This window comes from Bombina bombina, chromosome 3 (assembly GCF_027579735.1).
Source record: "Bombina bombina isolate aBomBom1 chromosome 3, aBomBom1.pri, whole genome shotgun sequence".
Classification (NCBI taxonomy): Eukaryota; Metazoa; Chordata; class Amphibia; order Anura; family Bombinatoridae; genus Bombina; species Bombina bombina.
Genome location: NC_069501.1, coordinates 683,136,217 through 683,161,675, shown reverse-complemented (window position 1 = coordinate 683,161,675; position 25,459 = coordinate 683,136,217). Strand labels below are relative to the sequence as shown.

General features: G+C 39.4%; 1 protein-coding gene across 1 annotated transcript in view; it reads left to right on the top strand.

Annotated features, from left to right (window-relative positions):
* The window catches only part of CRCP (CGRP receptor component), a 148,296-nt gene that overhangs the window by 66,925 nt on the left and 55,912 nt on the right, over window positions 1–25,459 (top strand). The window contains exon 4 of the mRNA XM_053707445.1: window positions 7,206–7,300. Within this exon, the coding sequence (XP_053563420.1) occupies window positions 7,206–7,300 (95 nt within the window). The remainder of the gene's footprint in view (window positions 1–7,205; window positions 7,301–25,459) is intronic.

Sequence of the window (25,459 nt, the reverse complement as noted above, 5' to 3'; positions counted from 1 at the left end):
GACGTAATTAGGAAACACGCTAGTTTGGGCGTTGATATACATAATAATCTGCTGCCTTTTATTTATCTAGAGGTCGTTTTCACATCAACTTGACGATCCACTCCCTAGGTTCTATTTTGGTATGTCCCACATTATGATTGCTCTTGTTTATAAACTGTTAGACTACAGCCACACTGTTATCTGGTAGAATCATGTCCTATGATATTGTGCACACTCATATTTTTAAATACATTTCCCATCTTTTTTATGATACTTTGATGTTTTTTTAGTAATTGATGATTATAAATTTACTTTTTTTTTACTCCTATGATATGCAGCTGCTATATTTACATATACCATTGGTCATTTTTAACCACATATATGCACTTTAAACAAAGGTTTAAGGTTGTTGGGCTTCCTCCCCTGTGAAGGATGGCACCCAAGGTGGGATTTTTGATTGGGTAGAGCTCATATATTTAAGGGCTAACTAAGGTTAACATTATATGCCTGATGAAATGGCGTTTGGACACGCTGAGAAACGCGTTGCATTATTTGAGAGTGGGTGAGCTAGCATACCCTACCTCCATATTGGTTCCTGTTTTAATTATATATAATTTGTGTTTTCTAATACTACCAATCACTCCCACTGGGAGGACTACAGCCTGGAGAATCCAGCATTTCTGGAGCTTGAAGATCAGTTAGCTGGGTTGCTGTAAAAACATCCAGCCTGCACCTGATAGCACTGTCTGAGTGCTCTGAAGAATGTGGAGTACTCTGAACAAGGGTTTATTTGTGTTATTTTCATCTGTCAAAACCGATACACACAGGCGCCTCTTTTCTTCTTAAATGGAAAAGAGTCCACAGCTGCATTGATTACTTTTGTGAAATAAGAACCTGGCCCACCAGGAGGAGGCAAAAGACACCCAAGCCAAAGGCTTAAATACTCCTCCCCTCATCCCCCAGTCATTCTTTGCCTTTCGTCCCAGGAGGTTGTCAGAGACGTGTCAGTTTTTAATTTTTGCTTGTGTCTCTTATGGAGGGTAGTACTCTTCGGATGGGACACGAGTTTTAATAGTCCTGTCAGTCTCTAAGTTAGGGCCTGAATTAAAGTTAGAGTCCAGATATGCAGGAAGTTTCTTTCTGCAAAACCACCCCAACTTCATATTAACAGCTCCTCAAGCAATCGGCGTTGACGAACTTTGCTCCACTGCCTGCCTTCTTCTCTCAAGTCCATGGTGGGAGGAGATGCTACGATTTGTCACACTTGAAAGCTTGGTGTTCCTGTTTCCACGCGTTGATTTCAGGTAATATCGTTTCTTTTACTTTATTTAATGTACTGTAACGTGAATGTTTCCCGTGAGGCTAAGCTCCTCGCGGGTTTAACTTTAACATAAGGGTCATCAGTGAGTCTCTGTTAGATCTTGGAATCAAGGGTTAATAGTCTCCTGAGGGGGGTTATTGGACAGGGGGGTTTATAATATTGTTTGTTATGTGATTCAACCTGCTTATGTGTGAGGGTTTATGGGCTTGTGGTTTGGAACTTTGAGCCTTTGGAAGTGACGCAGGCCTTTGGCTAGGCGTGCTTTTTGGACTATGCGGTTCACCCTGGTGTTCCGGAGCGTGTTACGCTGTTTCCCATTTCCACGTTCCCGACCATGTGGCAACTGAGATATTCTAGTTTGCGGGGTTCTGGTCCTAGGAGGTGGAGAGTGCCCCATCCATTGGTGGTGTCCGGTGCCGTTTTTGTTTTTTATTGATATATCCTCTTTATAGTTATGGGGGATTCTGATGCTGAGACTGTGCTCATTTCAGATTCAGTTACAGAGGATTCTAATACTGAGACAATTATAATAGCTAATTCAGATTCTGTGTCCGGTGACAAATCCGGTTTAGCCTCGTTGACTCCTGTCAATCAGTCTTGTTCCATATGCCAAATGAGAGCACCCGGTTCCTCTGGCTCGGGGAATCAGGGATTTGCTGAGCCGTCCGCCACTGGGGGTCCTGTCTGTCAGGGAGCGAGTTCCCTACCGATTCTTCCTCCTACACATGCGGGTAACCCAGTTTATGGCTCCTCCATGTGGGGTGGTGTGTTCCCCCCGGAGCTTGCAACACGTTTTCGCCTTCAGATAATGTTTGCACTGGCTCGTCTACAGAGTCCAGACGTTCTTTGAGAATGTGCTTGTGCCCTATTGTCCTGGGTATTCAGCCTTGGGGGTGGACCTCCACAGTATCCTGAGCGTTCTGTTTCCGGAGTGTTGTGTCCTTTCGGTACTGGATTAAGCGCCTTCTCGTATTGCTCAGACATCTGTTTGAGTCATTGAATAACCCTATAGTTCATAGATATGGCAATTTTCAGTCTGATGGGCCGAATGGTACAACTCGTTAGACATATGGGGATGAGGTAATCTCCTACTGTCTTTATTTTGAGTTCTTTCCCAGTTTATGTGAGATGGGGCTCTGTTTGGCTGGTCCTACTGGTAGGCCCTGTCTTTTTTGGGCATTAAACTTAGGGTTGCTTTATATTTTTATTTTGTATCCGATGGAGGTCTTTTATTTGTTTTTTTTTGTTTCCTTCGGGAACCTTCTGGGATTGATACTCTTTGTTACTTCTGCGGAAGTTGTTTTGGACATGTTAGTCCTATGTTTAGAAATGTCTGTTTAGTTTTCTCCCTATGAGGGACAGTTTATGCAGCTTGCCGGTTAGGACCCCTGGTACAGGCTGGCCCTGTCGGGTTCGTTCTGTCTTGCGGCTGTTCAGATGCGTGGCGCTGTTCTGCTGAGCTGGTTCGGTAGAAGCGCTGAGTGCCTCAGGTTATCATTGTTTTTCATGTTCCACTAAGCATTCGAGAAGAACCAGTGGGTTTTGTGAGGCGGGAAGAATTGTCTCAGTCCTTATAGCCTCCAGTCATAGATGACTGTGCGGGGAGTGTTCCGCTGTTTCACTCTATCTGACATCTGATTCATCATGAACATTAGAGTTCCTCCTCCATGTGGGGGAGGGTTTGGTGGGCTTAGGCCTCGTCACTTCTGTTTGAGTGGATTGGGCTTCAAGTTTTAGGTCTATGCATGGTCCTGTTGGGACTTGATCCTACTGCTTGTATGGATAGCTGTCCAGGATGCAGACAGTTTTTTTTTGCATTTTGAAGCTCTATTGCAGCTCTTGGCACCTTGTAGGTGTATGTTGTAAGCTGTTTCTAGTGTATCTAGATACAGCTTTTACTCTTGGACGTGATGGTCTGACTGAGTTAGATCTCCTTTTAGGGATCGGTGTCCCGGATGATGGTTGATCCCTGTTGGGGACTTTGTTGTTAGCTCGGGGTTCCCTGGAGCTGGGAAGGTTTAGCACCCTTCTCTTACCTGTGTCCTCTGCCTATGTGGAGGTGATGGGTGAGACTAGCTCTGCAAGTAGGGTTTTGTGGACCTTGAGAAATCCCTTCTGTTGTCCTGAGGCTTTGGGAAGCCTCTTCATACGACTTCTAGCCCCTGTCCTTGAGCGTTGGACTTTGGCTAGGGGTGTGTTTCCTTCCTTTGGTCGGGACTTTAGAGTTCCCCTTGCTATCCCGGATTCTCTGGATACGCGTCCATTTCCCTTTTCTGGCTTTTTAGCCAGTTGGGATGCTTGGTTCCTGGGTAAGATTTCCTGGACTATTAGGCACCCAGACCTGTTTTTTCTCTCTGAGACTTCCCCTTTCTGAGGGGCTTTGCTTGGCCTTCTTCCTGACCCAGTCTTGGGTTGTTTTGGAATCTTGGATCTCAGAGTTGGTCGGGGTGTTCCACGGTAGTGGGAACTTGGCTTATTTCCTTGCTCCGTCTACCTGACCGGGTCAGGCTTGACCTGGTTTTTAGGAGTATTTCTTACTCTTTACAACAGAGTATTCCATGTCATCTAGGGGGTTAGCTGTGTGGTTTGCGCCTCAAGGGTTGTGGGTTCATACCCAGCTGCTGGCGTTGGATTTCCAATTTCTGGTGCGCCTTAGGGTTGCATTCCCTTGGTCAGTTTGCCAGTGTACCTGTGGATTCCCTGCTCTGCAAGCGAATGGGTTGGCTGTGCCTCTGTTTGGCTAGCTACTTGTAGGGGGGTCCTTTTTCTAGGACATTTGCGTTGGGGATTTTACTTCCCAATTAGCCGGTTGGCTTCGGGCCTTGAGGACAGTTGTTGCCCTTCCGGCCTCTTCCCTTTTTCTTTAGGGGAGCGTGCCCTCTGTCAAGGGGCTGTTTTTGTGTGGTCTGTTTCTTGATGACTGCTTCTTCTTCCTTGCAACATCCCTCTGTGTCGTCCTGTTATGGACTCGCTGTTCTTAAACTTGGGGTTTCCGCCTGGGTCTGTTACACACTTTCATGGTCGAATACTTTGGTATTCTATGGGCAGGCGCTGGGAGGACTTTGCCTCTTCGTTGCTTCCATGCTTGCAGGATGTTGGAGAGACATTCTGTTCTGTCTCTGTGCCCGGTCTTATCCCGGGTTTCGGCTTGTTATAGGTGTGGCCTCCTTCCCTGTTTGGTCCGTTTGGTTCTTTTTTGTATTAGGGACCTTTTGGTTCCCCTTTGCCTTGTCCCCTTGGTGGTTTCGGCTGGTGGTCCCCTTCATTTGTGGGAAGTGTGCGGTGGGGACCGTTGGTTGGACAACGGTGTCCTCTTGGTAGACTGTTGGCTCAGTCGAGTCCGTTTTACGGTCACATCGTTTGGCTCTGGACTAGCTGCGAGTCAGTGTCATTGGGGCTTTTCCTTTTAAAAGATTTTCTCTGGATTTTTTATTCGGTTAAAGTTCAGGCCGGGTACCCTCAGTATGGGACGCATATTGTACCCTCCCGTCTTGGCATTCAGTGTCCTCTATAGCTTGGGTATTTGCCAAAAGTAATGAATGCAGCTGTGCACTCTTTCCATTTAAGAAGAAAAACATAAATTATGCTTACCTGATAATTTCTTTTCTTCTGATGGAAAGAGTCCACTGCTCCCCACCCGTGTTTTATGTGGGGCGTCTATATGTTTTTCTGGCACCTTTTTACCCTGATATTTCTTCTACTGTTCCTTGTTCCTAGGCAGAATGACTGGGGGATGAGGGGAGTGGGAGGAGTATTTATGCCTTTGGCTGGGGTGTCTTTGCCTCCTCCTGGTGGCCAGGTTCTTATTTCCCAAAAGTAATGAATGCAGCTGTGGACTCTTTCCACCAGAAGAAAAGGAAATTATCAGGTAAGCATAATTTATGTTTTTTCGTTTGTTTATATCCCAGATTTCCAGACACCAAGGTGTGAGGAGAGTTGCTGCCATCACCTGAAAATAACCCCCCTCCCCCGTTTGGTTGGGACGATTTGACCTTTCAGATGACTTTATGATTCACTTGGAACGGTCCAATCATCCCCCTTTTTTGGGACATTTCCTTGCCAGGAATTTTATTTATTCTGTTTTCATTACCTTATGTATATCTGCAAATAACATATATTGTATATTTACAGAGCATAGCTTTATTGTATAGCTTTATTGGTTACTGTCTAATATCACTTGGTTTTTAGACATATCCACATAGCTCACTGCTAATTTCAATTGATCAGTATATCCCTTTATTGGCTGTTTTTTCACCTTTTATAGAGTGCCCCCTATTGGAAGTCTTTTGTACCCTACCCTGTATATAATTTTAACAACTAATAGACTACTGGGACCTTGCTGAACAATTGGGTGAGCCAATAACAAGAGGCATATTTATGCAGCCACTAATCAGCAGCTAGCTCCCAGTAGTGCATTGCTTCCCCTGAGCCTACCTATGCATTCTTTTTAGCATGGGATACCAAGAGAAAGAAGCAAATTAAATAATAGAAGCAAATTGGAATTTGTATTTTCTCTCAGAATCATTGATGAAAAAATGTAGGGTTTCATGTCCCTTTAAATGGTTATAGTTTATAGAACAGTATAACTTGCATAAAAATAAACATTATATTATTACATCAGGATCATTATCTTCACAGCAGTGTTTTTTATGTATACAGCCATAAGAAAGTGAGTCATTACATTGTGATTTGTGTTAGCTTATTTTTATGTTTTCACAATAAGTACATTTCTGTGCATCTATCTATGACAAGTTTATAATAATGGTGGGTAAGAGTAAACATAAATAAAATAAAAGGATATTAAGACAACTAACATACTATGGGTTAGGTTACAACACTTGAGCAATAGTCTAAGGCAGTGATGGCTAACGTTTGCACCCCTGATGTTTTGGAAATGCACTTCCTATGATGCTTAACTAGACTGCAGAGTGCCTAAGCATCATGTGATATGTACTTCCAAAACATCTGGGATGTCAAGGTTAGCCATCACTGGTCTATGGCGTACTAACCTCTGCATGTTGGATAGTGCGGTTGCTATAAATCCCTCACATAATAGATTTCTGTGTGGGGTGTGCAGTAAAATTATGTTGTATATTGCTCAAGCCCTAGGCGGATGGTGTGCAAGTAGTAAGAGTTCCTCATGCAGCTATGTGCTATATTATTAATAATAGCAATGGTTTATTAGGGTCTTAAAAAGTGCTACATTTTACAGTGGTATTTTGGGTTGTGTTGGAGTGCTACACTTACCTCACCGCTTTGTAGTTCTCCCTGTGAAATCAATTATAAGTATAGGGGGAGCTAAAAAAGTGTTGGTGGTTAAGATGTTTTGGTTAAAATATTAAACCATTCACTTGTAATACCAGATTCTGATTTTTTTCTGAGCAAGGTCCCATAAAAATGATAATGCACCCTTTACTATCAATTGAGCTCCACTTGTAATCTAGCCCTTTATGTGTCTGCTCACAATCTTAAAAAGGCCTAGAAGACATTACATGTAATCTGCTCAGAAAAGCTTATACTCAAGCTTGTCAGCCACAGCTAATAGACATTGTGAATGCATGCAAACAAAAAAAATCCATTTGAACTATAGAACATGTGTATGGCATTTTCCTCAGAGTTTGGAAACTTAAAGGGTTATGGAAATCATAAAGTCTAACTTTGATTTTTAAAGCGTACAATTTCATGAGAGGTTTCTAGATCACTTTATGGCAGCAATGTTTGTAACAATATTCTACAAAAAGTGTTCAAGGCACTCCGTATGCTCTCATGGAAAGGAGCTAAGTTTCAAGAAAGAGACTAAAGAGGTCATTTGATAATGGATGTAAATTATTAATGGACTTTCAGTTCTCTTTAAGAAAAAGACTAATAAAATGTCCCTTTTTTTTTTTTTCTTTTCATTGTTCAGACTCTCAAATACTTATCCAACAGCCCATGCCAACATCAAAATCCTCAAATTCTACATGATTTCCTAACCGCAATTAAGGCACATAAACTAACCAAGTAAGTGTTAACATAATTTAGCTGATTAGCTTGGGTTATATCTCATCATTTACTTTTAGAATGCTTCTCTTTATAAGGACATAAAGAGCTAAAAAGCACTTAAAATTAATGCAGCATATTTGTAAAAGGTTGACTAGAAAATATCACCTCAACATGTCTATGTAAAAAAGCAAGATATTTTACCTCAAAATTTCCTCAGGCACATCCCACTGTAAAGGGACTTTAAACAAGCAATCGGGATGCTAGTCCCGGGACTTGCAAAGGAGCGTGCATCTGGCATGTGCGGCACAGTCATGCTATTTCCCTCCGCAGTTAAGGAAGTTTACTATGAAATCTTGTATTTCAGTGTGATGAAGCACTGATGAAGCTGATTGGCTGCTGCCCCCCCAACATTCAGCCTACAGTAGCTGAAGGATAATTGTGCAAAGATCACTTACTCTGGTAAGCTAAAGACATTTTTACATAGAGATGTTCATGTGATCGTTTCTTTTGAAATTTTTACAGTTATTCTGCATCACTTTCAAGTGATTTAGCATATTGACATTGTGTCCCTTTTAAATTAAACAGCAACAGATCTGTAAAATCTGTTCGCAATAGTAGATTGTAAGATACTGGACATGCGATTACTGTGATTTTTTTTTCTTGATTCCTAACATTTAGCAACGGTTATAATTTGCCCTTGACTAAAAATAAAAAATTCTGTCTTTTTTACCCTATTATGTTCTATGGCTTGATGGCAGAAAAAAAATATTTCTTTCCTAAGATACGGTGAGTCCACAGTTTCATCTATTACTGTTGGGAATATCACTCCTGCCAAGCAGGAGGAGGCAAAGAGCACCACAGTCAAACTGTTAAGTATCACTTCCCTTCCCACAACCCCCAGTCATTCTCGTTGCCTACGGTGCAAGGAGGAGGGGAAGTTTTAGGTGTCTGATTATTTTCTTCAATCAAGATTTTATTATTTTGAAAGCAGAGTATGTTTACTCTGAACTTTCCTCTCAAGATTGGGTCTAGCCGCGCTCCACATTTGTCTCTTCAGTAGGGCAGTGGTGGCTTTAAAGCAGTCAGGAATTTGTGAGGTGGGCCTTGCTGCGTTTTCCTGACATGTTGCTGCCCCGGTATTGAAAGCCTGAGTATGTTTACTCTGTTCTTTCTTTTATTCACAGGTCCCTGTGAGGCGTGGTATCCTCTCATACTGGGTGAGCTGTCCTCCTGCCGGACAGCTAAATGTACAGGTAAGTGCCTTTTGGTCTTCTGGGGCTAGAAGACTGGCACTAAAGGGGTTAAGAGACCCTGGTTAGTATTTCTAATGTCTGAATGCATATGCTTAGTTTGGGACACAAATCCTTAGCAGGATGGCAGTGGGCAGGCATAAATCTGGCATGTGTTATGGAGACTTAGAGTTAATCTTCTTCTAGGTAGGAAGAAGTTAACTCTCTTTTTGGGCTCAGATTTTGTTAGGGCGGGAGTTCTAATACTCTTTAGGCTATGATGCAGTTTTTAAAAAAAATAGACTTAAGTGACCAGCGCCAAAAAATATAAATTACTACAAACTCCAACTAGAAAAAATAGGTTACCCTCAAAGACCTACAGGACTAATCAATACAAAATACAAAGCACTAGGGAGCGCTGAAACCAGCTTAAGAGTAAGGATATATAGAATATATATAATAATAAAAAACACCTAACCTGATACTAATATGATACTAATATAATAGGCAATATGTATAATACATGTAAATTGTGAATTATGAATTATGTGTGAAAAAAATCTTTTCAAAATTGGAAAAAATTATATATGAAAAAATTCAATTCTATAGAAGATGCCAGCAACAAATACTAGAATTGCATATCTATATATAAAAAACTTTATTACAATATAGGTCGACCTATTCAAGACATACAATAATAAATCACAAAATTAAGAAAAAAAAATATAGAAAAAATAAAATTAGTATAAAAAACTCCTTAAACCAAAAACCAGAAGTTCATGCATAAGAAACAGTTCCCAGGAGTGGACGATTTTTCGGCTTGTTACTATGTGGACCCACGCTCATACAAGGATGCTGTTCTATGTATAGTTGTAAGAGGAGCGTTCCCAGGACAAAAGAGGCAGTCGCAGCCAATGATGGTATTTCCCCTACGGACAAGGAATCCTCTTAGTAAATGTCACACAGCAAATAGCAGGGGAAGTTACATCCGTACTTGCATAATAATAAGCAGCAACCGGCCTCCAAACTTGAACCAACGATCTGTGGGCACACCTTCCAATAGTAACCAATGGCCACTGGAAACAGAAAAGCTTTAACAGGGAAAAGCAATTAGATATACTAGGCTAGGAACCCAGTGAATTTTTTGCAGCTTTCTTTTACAGGATATGCATTCTAGCTCCCAAGGCCTGTTTGTAATGGCCAATACTGCACAAAAAAACACCTAGCAGAGGGTTATTCAGCCACAAGATATCTGCACAAATAAAATACTCCAAAGGTGTAGGAGTTAGTTTAAAATATTTGCTCTATTTCATATATAATTTTTTCTAATTTTGAAAAGATTTTTTTCACACATAATTCATAATTCACAATTTACATGTATTATACATATTGCCTATTATAGTAGTATCATATTAGTATCAGGTTAGGTGTTTTTTATTATTATATATATTCTATATATCCTTACTCTTAAGCTGGTTTCAGCGCTCCCTAGTGCTATGATGCAGTTTTTACAGTACAAGACCTGTTACATTTTTTCGTTAGAGGGGAACAAATGTTTGCCATTTCTGCCTACGATATACTTGTGGCCGTTGAGAAGCCTAATAGGAGCGTGCTCTTTTTTGTGGCGCCTTACTAGGAGATGGTCCGGTGAATCAGAGATGTAATGTTTTTATTATGTCAACCCATGGCAGTGAAAGTAAAGTTCAGAGTGGGTAAGGAGACACATGTATATTATCAACTTTGTTAATTTTTTGCATCTATTCCTGGTGGCAGTATGAAGCGCAATATATGCACGCTTAATCTCTATGTTGTATTCAACTTGCCTCCTTCTTCTCAGAGTGGCGCCATCTTGGGCTAGGTTGATCGGCAATTACCCAGCGTCGTTTTCTGGCTGAGAATGGAGCGGGGTTATTGTTTTTGACAAGTTCTGATTTTGTCAGCGCATTGGAAATATGTTTTAATATTAATGTCTAGGTGATATGTGCTTGGTTTTTCCGATACGGAGAGTTTCACGGGAATTTGCAAGAGTTGTGAAAATAACGTTATATACCACTGTAGTTTAGTGTTACACGGAACTGCTCTAGCACTTCTTTTTTTAATCAAGTATGTATGATTGAAGCACATATACTGGTCATATATAAAAAGGTTTCATTATTTAAAATGTTCTTTTTAGTTGGATATGTCTTCAGATAGAATTATAGACAATGTCCTATATACATTAAAACTGCTTGAGTAACATTATGGTTAAGTAAGCAGTTATTGTCTGGAAGTTCTGTCTTGTTTTCCCTATTCTGGGTTAACAACTTTACGGCTAGATTACGAGTTTTGCGTTATGAGGGGTGTGGTGCTAACTTGCATGTTATTGTCACCGCTCACTTACCTACAGCGCTGGTATTACAGGTTTTCCTAAACCCAGCGTTATTAGGCAAGAAGTGAGCATAGAGCAAAATTGAGCTCCATACCGCACTCCAATACCAGCGCTGCTTAAGTCAGCGGTGAGCTGGTTGTACGTGCTCATGTACAATCTCCCCATATACATCAATGGGGACAGCCAGCTGAGAAAAAGTCTAACACCTGCCAAAAAGCAGCGTAAAGCTCAGTAACGCAGCCCCATTGATTCCTATGGGGAAACACATTTTATGTTTACACCTAACATGAGCCCTGAGTCTAAACACCTCTAATCTTACCCCTAATCTTACACTTATTAACCCCTAATCTTCCGCCCCGTCATCACCGACACCTACATTATACTTATTAACCCCTAATCTGCTGCCCCAAACATCACCGACACCTACATTTATATTTATTAACCCCTAATCATGCCACCCCAATGTCGCTGCCATTATAATAAACATATTAACCCCTAATCTGCATCCCTAACATCGCCGCCACCTACCTACATTTATTAACCCCTAATCTGCCGCCCCAACGTCTCCGCCACTATATTAAATTTATTAACTCCTAAATCTAAGTCTAACCCTAACCCCCTAACTTAAATATAATTAAAATAAATATAAATAAAACTTACTATCATTAACTAAATAATTCATATTTAAAACTAAATACTTACCTATAAAATAAACCCTAAATTAGCTACACTATAACTAATAGTTACATTGTAGCTAGCTTAGGGTTTATTTTTATTTTACAGGCAAGTTTGTATTTATTTTAACTAGGTAGAATAGTTACTAAATAGTTATTAACTATTTAATAACTACCTAGATAAAATAAATACAAATTGACCTGTAAAATAAAACCTAAGCTGTCTTACACTAACACCTAACCTAACCCTACAATTAAATAAATTCCCTAAATTAAATACAATTAACTAAATTCAAAACAATTAGCTAAATCACGAAAACCCCCCACTAAATTACAGAAAATAAAAAACAAATTACAAGATCTTTAAACTAATTACACCTACTCTAATAGCCCACTCAAAATAAAAAAAAACCTAGCCTAAACTACCAATAGCCTTTAAAATGGCCTTTTGAGGGGCATTGCCCCAAAGAAATGAGCTCTTTTACCTGTAAAATTTTTGACAAACAATCCCCCCAACAGTAAAACCCACCACCCACACAACCAACCCCCCAAATAAAACCCTAACAAAAAAACCTAAGCTCCCCATTGCCCTGAAAAGGGCATTTAGATGGGCATTGCCCTTAAAAGGGAATTTAGCTCTATTGCGGCCCAAAGCCCTAACCTAAAAATAAAACCCACCCAATACACCCTTAAAAAATCCTAACACTAAACCCCAAAGATCCACTTACCAGGAGAAGTCTTCATCCAAGCGGCAAGATGTCCTCAATGAAGCCGGCAGAAATCTTCACCCAGACGGAATCTTCTATCTTCATCCTTCCGACGCGGAGCGGCTCCATCTTCAAGACATTCGGTGCGGAGCATCCTCTTCAATCGACGTCTTCTTGCTGAATGAAGGTTCCTTTAAATGACAGCCAAATCAGCCAATAGAATGCAAGCTCAATCCTATTGGCTGATTGGATCAGCCAATAGGATTTTTTCAACCTTAATTCCGATTGGCTGAATTCTATCAGCCAATCGGAATCTAAGGGACACCATCTTGGATGACGTCATTTAAAGGAACCTTCATTCAGCAAGAAGACGTTGATTGAAGAGGATTCTCCGCGCCGGATGTCTTGAAGATGGAGCCGCTCCGCGTCGGAAGGATGAAGATAGAAGATGCCGTCTGGGTGAAGACTTCTGCCCGTCTGGAAGACCACTTCTGCCAGCTTCGTTGAGGACATCTTGCCGCTTGGATGAAGACTTCTCCCGGTAAGTGGATCTTCGGGGGTTAGTGTTAGGATTTTTTAAGGGTGTATTGGGTGGGTTTTATTTTTAGGTTAGGGCTTTGGGCTGCAATAGGGCTAAATTCCCTTTTAAGGGCAATGCCCATCCAAATGCCCTTTTCAGGGCAATGAGGAGCTTAGGTTTTTTTAGTTAGGTTTTTATTTGGGAGGTTGGTTGTGTGGGTGGTAGGTTTTACTGTTGGGGGGGTTGTTTGTAAAAAAAATTACAGGTAAAAGAGCTGATTTCTTTGGGGCAATGCCCCGCAAAAGGCTATTGGTAGTTTAGTTTAGGCTAGGTTTTTTTTTATTTTGGGTGGGCTTTTTTTATTTTGATAGGACTATTAGATCAGATGTAATTAGTTTAAAGATCTTGTAATTTGTTTTTTATTTTCTGTAATTTAGTGTTTGTTTTTTTTGTAATTTAGCTAATTGTTTTGAATTTAGTTAATTGTATTTAATTTAGGGAATTTATTTAATTGTAGGGTTAGGTTAGGTGTTAGTGTAAGACAGGTTAGGTTTTATTTTACAGGTCAATTTGTATTTATTTTAGCTAGGTAGTTATTAAATAGTTAATAACTATTTAGTAACTATTCTACCTAGTTAAAATAAATACAACCTTGCCTGTACAATAAAAAAATAAACCCTAAGCTAGCTACAATATAACTAATAGTTATATTGTAGCTAGTTTAGGGTTTATTTTATAGGTAAGTATTTAGTTTTAAATAGGAATTATTTAGGTAATGATAGTAAGTTTTATTTAGATTTATTTTAATTATATTTAAGTTAGGGGGGGTTAGGGTTAGACTTAGGTTTAGGGGTTAATAAATTTAGTATAGTGGCAGCGACGTTGGGGGCAGCAGATTAGGGGTTAATAAATGTAGGTAGGTGGCGGTGATGTTAGGGACAGCAGATTAGGGGTTAATAATATTTAAATAGTGTTTGCGAGGCAGGAGTGCAGTGGTTTAGGGGTTAATATGTTTATTATAGTGGGGACGATTTCCGTAGCGGCAGATTAGGGCTTAATAATTTAATTTTAGTGCTTGCGATGCGGGAGGGCCTCGGTTTAGGGGTTAATAGGTAGTTTATGGGTGTTAGTTTACTTTTTAGCACTTTAGTTATGAGTTTTATGCTACAGCGTTGTAGTGTAAAACTCATAACTACTGACTTTAAAATGCGGTACGAATCTTGCGGGATAGGCTGTACCTCTCACTTTTTGGCCTCCCAGGACAAGCTCGTAATACCGGTGCTATGAAAGTCCCATAGAAAAAGACACTACGCAATTTGCGTAAGTTGATTTGCGGTAAGGCCAAAAAAGTGTGCGGTGCCCCTAAATCTGCAAGACTCGTAATACCAGCGGTAGTAAAAAAGCAGCGTTATGAGGCTTAACACTGCTTTTTTACTCATAACGCAAGACTCATAATCTAGCCATTAGTTTTTTGTTTTTTTTTCTGAACGCACATTTGAACAGGGATCAAATAGATTGTTGCCCTCTGAGCCTCTGCCAGGAAGATGCTGTTCAGTCAATGCCGCATCTGTCTCCTTCTACGTCCCAAGCCTCTATGGCATCACATGCAGTGCCCTGCCGTTCCTCTTAAATCTCCTGGAGGAGGTTATTTGCCTGCAGAATTTATTGCCCGGGTATCTGTGGCATTATCTGTTTTTCCTATACTAAGGGAATTTGCAAGAGGAATATTTGAAATTCAGATAATAAGGTTTCTGTTCCCTATGCTTTACATGGATTGACCTTCCTCATAGGTCTGATGTGGAGGTTATGTCGGTAGCCTCTGAGGGTGAAATCTCAGATTTGGTCAGTATAATTCCTTCATCTGATGCTGAAGCAGCATCCTTCAGACTTAAGGCTGGACACCTTTGTGTATGGTAAGGAAAGTTCTGGCTACTTGGATCGACTCTGATACGTTTGTTGTTGTCAATCCTAAGGAATCTTGTACACTTTATAAATGTCAGGATTCCTCTGTGGAAGTTTTTTCCTGTTCCAGTCCGTGCTAGGAGACTTTTCACAGGAATGGGAGGAGTCTCTTTTTAAAAAAAAAATATGCTACCTGTCTATCTCCATTATATATCAGGGCGCACGGTGCCTAAGCAGTAGGACATTTCTACTCTGGCTAAGAGAACTATGGTTCCTAGAGAGGATAGCTGTTCTTCAGGATCAATGGACTAAGCTGGTGGCTTACTGGGGTTTGTATTGCTACTGTGTCAAGTGTGAAATCTTTTTGGTGCAATGCCTTTCCTGATTCCAATTTGGTAAAGATCCCTTTGGAGCAGATCTAATACGGAATTGAGGCTCTTAAGCTGGCTAATTCTTTATTTCTGCAGCTACCAAGCAATTTCAGCCGTGAGCCAAGATATCTGGCTTTGCTGTACTAGCCCCCGGTGTGTTATGGACAGTGGATTTTTTTTTTTTTTTTTAATTATTGTTTTTTATTGAGGTTATGCAAATAATATAACAAAGAACCATCAAATACATACAAGGCATGTCAATATTACAGTAGTCCTCAGTTTTTGTTTTTGATTAAGTAACATAACACATTGTATGTAAAGAAAAAAAAAAAGAAAACCTCAGAAATATTTTTACGTAGATACACATTGTGATCCAACACTAAGCACATAAAGACAGTGACCATTAATATTTGAAGGGCTGCTAGGTGTGTTCATATTGTGTGAGAAGTTGTGATTATGATGTGCAAATCAGATATTGATAAATAATAATGTTTAAGTATGTGCATGAAAATTTGAGTTTTAATAAGTAGGATATATAATTACTCTATCATATTGTATAGAGGAGGGCCCCGAACACTAGCGAAGAGAAAAAAAAAAAAAGGTGGGGAGTCAAGAGGGTATCGGGAGAGAGTCAGAGGGATGGGAGATAAGGCTGAGAGGGTAAAAGGAACAGATTATCTATTTGGCTCGTTGATCCTGTTTAAGTGGGAGGGGACTTAATTTTCCTCCAGAGTTCCCATGTTTGACAATTCAAGAAGATCTTATTGTTTGAGGTGAGACAGTGGATTTTACCTCTGGGTTTAAGTTTTTGGTGCATCCGTACAAGGGTGAGACCTTGTTTGGTCCTGATCTTACAGGAAAAGTTCTGATTACAGGAGTTTGCCCCCAATCCAGGATTGGTCCAAGTAGGGGGTTGATTCTCTGCTTGCCTTCAAACATAGATCTGAGATGTCCCAAATAGTCTGTGGACATAGTACTTCAGGGTTGTTACGTTGTAGCAATTCCCTCCCTGCCTGAGGCAGGCACCACCTCTTTCTTTCATGTAATTGGCAAGAGTCCATGAGCTAGTGACGTATGGGATATACAATCCTACCAGGAGGGGCAAAGTTTCCCAAACCTCAAAATGCCTATAAATACACCCCTCACCACACCCACAATTCAGTTTTACAAACTTTGCCTCCTATGGAGGTGGTGAAGTAAGTTTGTGCTAATATTTCTACGTTGATATGCGCTTCTCAGCATTTTTTGAAGCCCGATTGCTCTGAGTACAGTGAATGTCAGAGGGATGTGAAGGGAGTATCACCTATTGAATGCAATAATTTTCCTCACATGGATCTATTTCATAGGTTCTCTGCTATCGGTCGTAGAGATTCATCTCCTACCTCCCTTTTCAGATCGACGATATACTCTCATATTCCATTACCTCTACTGATTACTGTTTCAGTACTGGTTTGGCTATCTGCTATATGTGGATGGGTGTCTTTTGGTAAGTATGTTTTTCATTACTTAAGACACTCTCAGCTATGGTTTGGCACTTTATGTACTTATATAAAGTTCTAAATATATGTATTGTACTTATATTTGCCATGATTCAGGTTTTCAGTATATTCCTTTTTTTGCAGATAGTTTCATATCAGGGAAATGTTTTTTTTTATGAACAAAATATTTCTTACCTGGGGTATAGTCTCTTTTTCAATTGACTGTCTTTTAAATTTGCGGGCAGAATTAGGCTCGCGAGGACGCAAAATTCCAAACTTTATTGCGTCATTTTTTGTGCGAGATTTTTTTGGCGCAAAGTTACGTTCACTGACGCAAATTTGTCATTTCCGGCGTCTTAGTTGACGCTGAGTCCTTCACAAGGTTGCGTCATCTATAACGCGAGTGTTTTGTTTCCGGACGTTTTTGGCGCCAAAAAATATTTTTCTGTTTGTTGTGCGTCATACTTGGCGCCAAATATTTTCATTTATTTAAAACCCCATTCCTTTTGCCTCTGGCCTTTTTCTATGTCAGAGGGCAATGCTGTTTGCATTTTTTCCCTTTCCTGAAACTGCCATATAAGGAAATGGATAATTTTGCTTTATATGTTGTTTTTTTCTCTTACATTTGCAAGATGTCTCAATCTGATCCTGTCTCAGAATTTACTGCTGGATTCCTGCTGCCTGATAACGGTTCTACCAAAGCTAAATGCATTTGTTGTAAAGTTGTGGAGATTATACCTCCAGCTGTGGTTTGTTATAGTTGTCATGATAAACTTTTACATGCAGAAAATGTTTCCATCAGTAGTAGTTCATTACCTGTTGCTGTTCCCTCAACATCTTTTTTTTTTTTTTATTTTTTTTTTAAATATTATTTTTATTGATTTCACATGCAAAAACCAATTCAACAAAGCATCTTACAGAATTTGTAATAAATATAACATATCTTCTGATAATTCGAGAAAACACAAGATAAATATCTATCTAGTTATAGATTACCTCATAACATCCTATTAAATCCTTACAGAAATCATATATATGCAGGAAAAGGAAAAAACAGCGCCATATCTCAGTTAACTCACATAAATAAACATGGAGAAAAATGATACACTCAATATAATAATACATAGCTTAACAGAGAGAAGCATTTTCCCTTCAGCTATCAACTCAAGAATTCTCCCAGTGGCCTGACCCATTATTCGAATTATCATATCTTCTTCTTTAATAAAACATAAATGAAATATATCTGGAATTCAACACATTCAATCATCCTTCTGGAGACACTGCCTCCGCATCAATTATAGAAATTAAATAAATGACAGGCAACAAAAGACAAAAACAAATAGAACAGGACAGAGCAGAGCAAAACAAAACAAAACAAAAACAAACAGAACAAACAAAAAAAAAAAAAAAAAAAAAAAAAAAAAAAAAAAAAAAAGAAGAGGGGGAGGAAATAGCAGCCAGAGTCACCCGATCCTCTACTCCCCTACCCCCCCCCTCTCCCCCGATGTCGCTGCCTCAGCCATGCCGGTCAGCCACCATCCAGGGTAGTGACCTGCCAAGATGTTTTGAAGAATAAAGGTAGACCTACTTATTGGCTTAATTATTTGAATTTGAGTTTTATTCGGGAGTGATCTGATTACTCCCTCCCATTTGGAAATGAATGCCAGCACCTGATCATTATTCGTAATTGAGATATTATATTGTTCCAAGATTATTTGCATAGTGACTGCTTTCTTAAATTCACTGAAATTGGGCGCCCATGACGCTTTCCAGTGCCTGAAGATTAAATTTCGAGCTAATATCAATATAGTATTAAGTAATTTGTATTCCTTAGATCTTGTTGAGTATCTAACCAAAAAAAGAATGTCTCTACAAGTTATGGTGAATATAGGATTGACTGTCTGTTTAATCCAGAAGGATATTTTACCCCAGAATTGGGATATCTTAGGACATGACCATAGACAATGCAAGATATCTGCGTTCTCCTTACTGCATCTTGAGCATAGCTGGACATTCTTAGACCAGATAGATATTTTGCTAGGAGTAATATATACATTATATAAAATTTTTAAGTGTGACTCGCGCCAGGCTGTAGGTACCCAGGAGTCATTAATTATTTGAAGGCTTCCCTGTATATCCAAAACATCTAAATCTGGAAAAAACTTTAGCCATGTTAACCGTATATACCTAATTTGTGTTGCTTTATTATTAGAATTCAGAATTTTATAAAAAGTAGAGATGGAAAATCTACCCGCTTGATATATTTTCACAGCACTTGCTAGTGGACCCATTGACCAGTCTGGTTTAAATTCTTTTTGAAGGTTTACTATATAATGTCGAATCTGTAAATACGCAAAAAAAATCTTTGCTTTGTATATCATGCTTAGAACAAATGGAGCCAAATGAATCAATTGTACCATCTGACAACAGCAACTGTTTGACATAACTTAACCCTTTCCCCGCCCATCTCTGGAAGACTTGAGAGTCATATCCTGGTTGGAACTCAGGATTCCCTTGGATCGGTAGAAATTCCGTAGCATTTGGGTTCACCTGGATTTCAAGGCAGTATTTTTGCCATGCCCAAATTACGTTCCTAAATGTCAAAAGATTATCTACATTACTGGGCAGCTTTTTAATTGGACAATGTAATAAAGCCTTCAAATTAAATGGAGCAGTAATGCTTGATTCACACTGATAAAAAGTGAAGTATTGTTTCTCAGTGATCCAATCAATGGCATATTTAAGTAGAGAAACCCAATTGTAGTATTGAATATTGGGGAATGCTAAGCCTCCTGCCAATTTATCATTCATTAATCTTGTCAGGGCGATTCGTGGTTTTGCCCCTTTCCATATAAACTTAGATGCTATTTGATTAAATTTCAAGACATCCTTATTTTTAAGCCTAAGAGGAATGTTCTGTATAAGATACAAAAATTTGGGAAATACTATTGTTTTAATTAGCATAATATGAGGTATTAATGATATTGGTAAATTAATCCAATTTTCTACTTGGTTTTGTATTGTCTTAAGACAACTTGTTATATTTAAATCATACCATTCCGATGGATTCTTACTTAGAACTATGCCTAAATAGTTCAAGTGTTTAGTTTCTTTAAAAGGATGTCTGATTCTGTTTTTAACTGGTTTTGATATCCATAGTAATTCAGATTTAGTGAAGTTAATTTTATAACCAGATACAGTACTGAAAAGTTTCATAATAGCAGTAAATTTCGGCAAATTGACTTCTAAATTATTCAAAAACACTAGTAAGTCGTCTGCATATAGTGAAAGGATGAATTTATATTCCCCTATATTGATGCCCTCTAATTGATCCCGTAGCATAATAGCCAGCGGCTCGAGTGAAATATTAAAAAGTAAAGGGGATAGTGGGCATCCTTGCCTTGTTCCTCTATGTAACGGAAATGGGGCTGTAGCTACATTATTTATAACTATAGCAGAAACTGGAGTACTATATATTAACTGAATAAAATTACTGAAATGTCCTCTGAAACCGAACTTCCCTAGTGTCATAAATAGGTGACTCCAACTTATGTAGTCAAACGCTTTCTCTGCGTCCAGCGCTATTATAGCAGCATCAGACCCTTTCCTAGATGTCCCCTGTGACTTATTCCAGAAGTAATCGAGAATAATCATTGTTTTCCTTAAATTCTTAATTGGGCTTCTTCCTTGCATAAACCCTACCTGATTTTCATGTATGATAGTTTGTAGGATAGGCTGTAATCTATTAGCTACAATTGATGTGAGGAATTTGTAATCGGAATTAAGAAGCGATATAGGTCTATACGAATCTACCAATTCTGGGTCCTTTTTTTTTTTAAGAATAAGCACAACATTAGATGCAGTAAAATATTTGGAACATCCTATTTCTGCACTATAGTATTTATTAAATAGACTACATAATGTTGGAGTCACCTCCTCCTGTAGAATTCTATAGAACTCGACAGGGAGACAGTCCGGTCCAGGAGCCTTATTGAGTCTGGCTTGTTGAATAGCCAGATTTATTTCTTGTTCTGTGATTACTGCATTCAGATTTTGGAGATCTTCCTGTGAGATCATAGGTACAATTAGTTTAGACCAAAGCGCCTCCCCGTCCAAGTCCCGACAGGACTCTGCTTTATAAATACCCTGAAAATAATTATGAAAAGCTTTTTTAATTTCTTCTGTCTGAGTATATCTAAACCCATTCTGTCTAATGGCCGCGATTAAGTTGCTATCTTTCGGTTTAGAGATTCTAGCTAAGTATTTAGCCGCTCTTCCTGTAAATCCTCTATATAGAGCTTTTTGCTTTAAACCTTCTTGCATGGCTTTTTGTTTTAAAAAAATATCCCATTGAGTTTTCGCATTACTATATTTGATCCAATTCCCCCTAGATCTAGAGGAGATATAAGTGTTGTACTTATTTCTGACTGTGTTAGAAAGTTGTATTTCTTTTTGCTTAGTTTTTTTTTTGAGTCTACATAAATAAGCTTTAATGTGTCCTCTAAGTACAGCTTTAGCAGCTTCCCAATATGTTTCAGTTTTATCTATATAACCTCTATTAAAATTGTGATATTCTATCCATTTATGCTTTAGAAAATTTTGGAACTGAGTATCTGAAACTAGGTACTTGGGAAAAAATATTCTATTGTTCTCTCCTTTTTTAAACGCATTAGGGCCAAATTCAAGTGAAATAATTGCATGATCTGACAAAAGGATATCTTTAATATCGGTTTTACATTCCAATCCCATTAGGGCCTCTGAGATCAGAAATAAATCTATCCTAGAAAGACACTGGTGACTAGAAGACATACAAGTGTAATCCCTAGTATCGGGATGTTGGACCCTCCAGATATCCCTTACCCCTAATTGGGAACAGAATTTTTGAAATATTCGTGTCTTCCTATCCCTTCTATATATATCCTTCCTTCCAGCTCTGTCTAGATTAGGAGAGGGAGTAAGATTTAAATCCCCAGCTATTATTAAATTTTGTCCAGTATATTCTAATAATTTCTCAATAAGTCTATTCCAGAATTGACCATCCACTATATTGGGCCCATATACATTGCAAATTATGTAGGGAATGTGATTAATCTTTAATTTAAAAATTTGAAATCTCCCGCCCCTGTCCTCTTCTAAGCCCGTGATCTCATAGTCCAGATGTTTACTAATCAGAATTGCTAATCCTTTCTTCCTATCTTCCCCAGGGATAGCCACAACTTCTCCCACCCATTTCATTTTTAATTTCATTATCTCTGAGTTTTTTAGGTGAATTTCCTGAAGCATTGCCAAGTCAGGTTTATATAGGCCTAATTGCTTAATAATAGCTTTTCTCTTTCTTGGCGAGGTTATCCCGCCAACATTCCATGACAGAAGAGTTAACGCTTTCATACTAAACTCTTAACAGGGACGAGATAAACCTCCAAGGTCCAATACCCATGGTCGGGGAAGGACAGAGGAGAGGCACAGGGGGAGAGAAGAAGGGGAAAAGAGAGAAAGAGAAAAAAAAAAAAAAAAAAAAAAGGGGTGGTTGACCCCCCAAACTTGTATCCATCCATCCTAACCACACATCCAATCACTTCCTGGAAATCCATATATACTGATTTAAAGTATTTTTAACACTATATTTATACTTCTTCATTCATTGTATGCCCTGCTCTTTGCAGAAAGCCTGCGCCTCACTGGTATTGTTAAGTACCACCTGCGTGCCATCCATTCTTATTATTAGCTTAGCCGGGTATATCATCCTCACGTTGTAATCTGCTTTTAATAATTTAGAACAGAAAGGCGACATATCTTTACGTTTTGCCACTGTCTCACTGGAAAAGTCCTGGAAAATCAGGACTTTAGCTTGCTCTATCATGAGAGGATAGACTTCCCTGTATTGCCTAAGAAAATGTACCTTATCTTGGAATTTGAGAAACTTGACAATTATAGGTCTGGTAGGAAAATTATCTTTTCTCACTTGACGAGCTACACCTGTTCTGTGCACCCTTTCTATGTGGATTGGTGTGTCGATATTAATTCCAAGGCTCAGTGGAAGAGTGACCGTGACAAAATGCATCAGGTCCGTATACTTACTGTCATCTGGAAGACCAATAATTCTCAGGTTGTTACGCCTAGATCGGTCTTCCAGCTCTTCCACCCTGCCTTGCAATTTGTCCAATCTCTTATTATATTCAAGGTTAGAAGGTTCAATTATGTTAATTTTGTCTTCAATATCTGAAATTCTAGTTTCTATCTCCAAGAGTCTTGTAGAAAATTGTCTAACTTCAGATGTGAGACTGTTTATGTCTTGCTTAATTTCCATTTTCATGTCATTCATCTGTGAAGTAATTGTCTTGGTAATCTGACATAAGAGTTCCTGCATATCAAAATGCGTCTCAGCTTGTGATTGTGATGTATCTAATATCTGTTTCGCCATTTTTTTCTCTTTCTGTCTAACAGGCATATTAGAGGGAGAATTCTTGGCTGATAAAATAAATTTATCCATATACTTGAGTTCCTATAAGCCCTGCTATATGGCCACTGGTGTTTATTGTGATCAAAAATTGTGTGTGTCAAATACGTGAATTACGTGAGCCTAAATATGGTCCCCACAGAAGTGGGACAGAATAAATAACAAAGATCTCAGGAAATAATGAGAACAGCAACAACAGAAAAAAGTGCAGCGTGAAAAAAAACCAGTGCCACGTGCTAGTGATTATGTGAGATGAGCTCTGGAGAGAGCTCTACATGTAGTGAGAGGCAATGAAAGAGAAGAAGAGAAAAAGAAAGAGAGAGAAAACAAAAAAAAGAAAAAGGAAAGATAAGAGTGAGGTGAAAAAAAGTGAGAGAAAAAAAAAAAAAAGAGAAAAAAAAAAAAAAGGAGATGAGGGGTGGCCTAAATAGCAGGAATTTATAGAGGGCAAGTTCTGTGTAGAAGTTCAAGAGTTTAAAGAGCAGTTAGGTATGCCCCTTGGATTATTGAAGCACCCAAGAAATTCTTACAATTATATTATCTGACTAATACAAATACTAGCTTCCCTATCTATATTGACCCTTACTCCTCTTAGTTAATACTTATAATCAATATAATTCTAATATATAAAAAATTGTATGGAAGAGCTTGGAGCGTTTAAGTTCACTCCAGAATTTAAGGGGAACAGAGTAATGACAATCAATAAGCCTGTTCTGGCTTCAAAAAGAATATTAGAGGATATCAAGCACTACCAGATACCAATGTAACTAGACAATTTGCTTCACATACTAATTAAAGTTTAAATTAAGAAGCTATATGTCCATGAGTCCAGATAGTAATGTTCCAGATGAAACTATATATATGCACGCCAGGTATGTGCACTGCCAACGCTTCACTTATAGGCTGACAAAGATACCCCAGCCAGAGAGAGGCATTCAATGAAAGTCCCTTATAATTCAACAATTCCCGTGGCCCCCCTGTAACAGTTCATTCATGCAGACAGTAAGTAGCATTGTTACCCATCTTATGTATCCGTATTCCGGGCGTGTGAAAAATATTGCGGATCACCTGGTGGGCTTATTTTCAGCTTTCTACCCGAGGCGCACCGCCAGTGCAAGAAATTAGAAAATGTACCTTTAGAGATGCAGGCGGAAGCGCTCCAGCGCACTATCACCAGCCCTTTGTCCCTCCTGTATTCAGGCTTTCAAGCTTACTTGCCACGCTCCAAAGCGATCTCCATTAGATCAGGAATCCGAGCGCCCCACTCGCTCTCCGCAGGGCAAACCTCTCCACCAGAGCCACGCCCCACGCTGTCACCGTAGGACCCCGTAGGACCCCGGGATGGCCGTATTCCTCCGCCAGACAGCTACCGGTTCACCCGCTGTCACCTCGGTCTAAAGCTCACCAGGGAGCTACCGGACATTTCACCTCCGTTGGAATGTGGGCATACAGGCCAGCCAGTGAGGATCTGCGGGAAGGTAAGTTTTAACGAATTCCTCCTCCCGGTGTCGCGTCTGCTCTATACTGCAGGGACCGGGTCTTTCAGTGTTCACTTCCTCTAGGGGGTTTGTCCCCTTCAGGCGATCCCAGTGAGTCTACGGCAGATAGCCGACAGGATACTCGGGCTTAACCTCTGTTAATTATGCGCTCCCAGCACAACACAGGGGGTCAGGGAGTCTAGTAGGCACACCCGCCACTGATGCCCCCTTATGCACCGGGGTTAATCTGGAGCATCCAGGACTGTATCTTTTTACCACTTGCAGATATCATATATGGGGGAAAAAGAAACAGCTGCAGAGTGTAACATTCCCCTGTAAAATCCAGAGTCTATCTGAAAATAGTCAGCTGTTATTTGTAGCAATTTTAACAGCTGCTGCTGTCCTTTATTCGCAACAATCACTGAATGTCCTGAAGTTACTGTAGCAACCTGCTTCAGCCACGAAGCAAAGTAGATACTATGTCAGACTTCCACTTCATGGATCACAAGATCCTGTGCCCAGGCCGGTGTAAATCCCACGGCCAAGGGACGCTTGAAGGCGAGAGTAGTTGGTCCAGGCTGGAAGCGGGAGCAGCCCGGCGTGCAGCACCTTGCTTGCTCCTCCCTCAAACGGAAGTCCACAACCATCAATTTCTAAGTTCGCTGTTCCCTCAACATCTAATGCACAAGATATACCTGTAAATTTAAAAGAATTTATTTCTGATTCTATTCAGAAGGCTTTGTCTGCCATTCCGCCTTCTAATAAACGTAAAAGGTCTTTTAAAACTTCTTATAGAGTTGATGAAATTTCAAATGACCGGCAACATACTGATTTATCCTTCTCCGATGAGGATCTATCTGATTCAGAAGATCCTGCCTCAGATATTGACACTGACAAATCCTCTTATTTATTTAAAATGGAGTATATTCGTTCTTTATTAAAAGAAGTGTTGATTACATTGAATATGGAGTAAACTAGTAAACGTTTAAATTC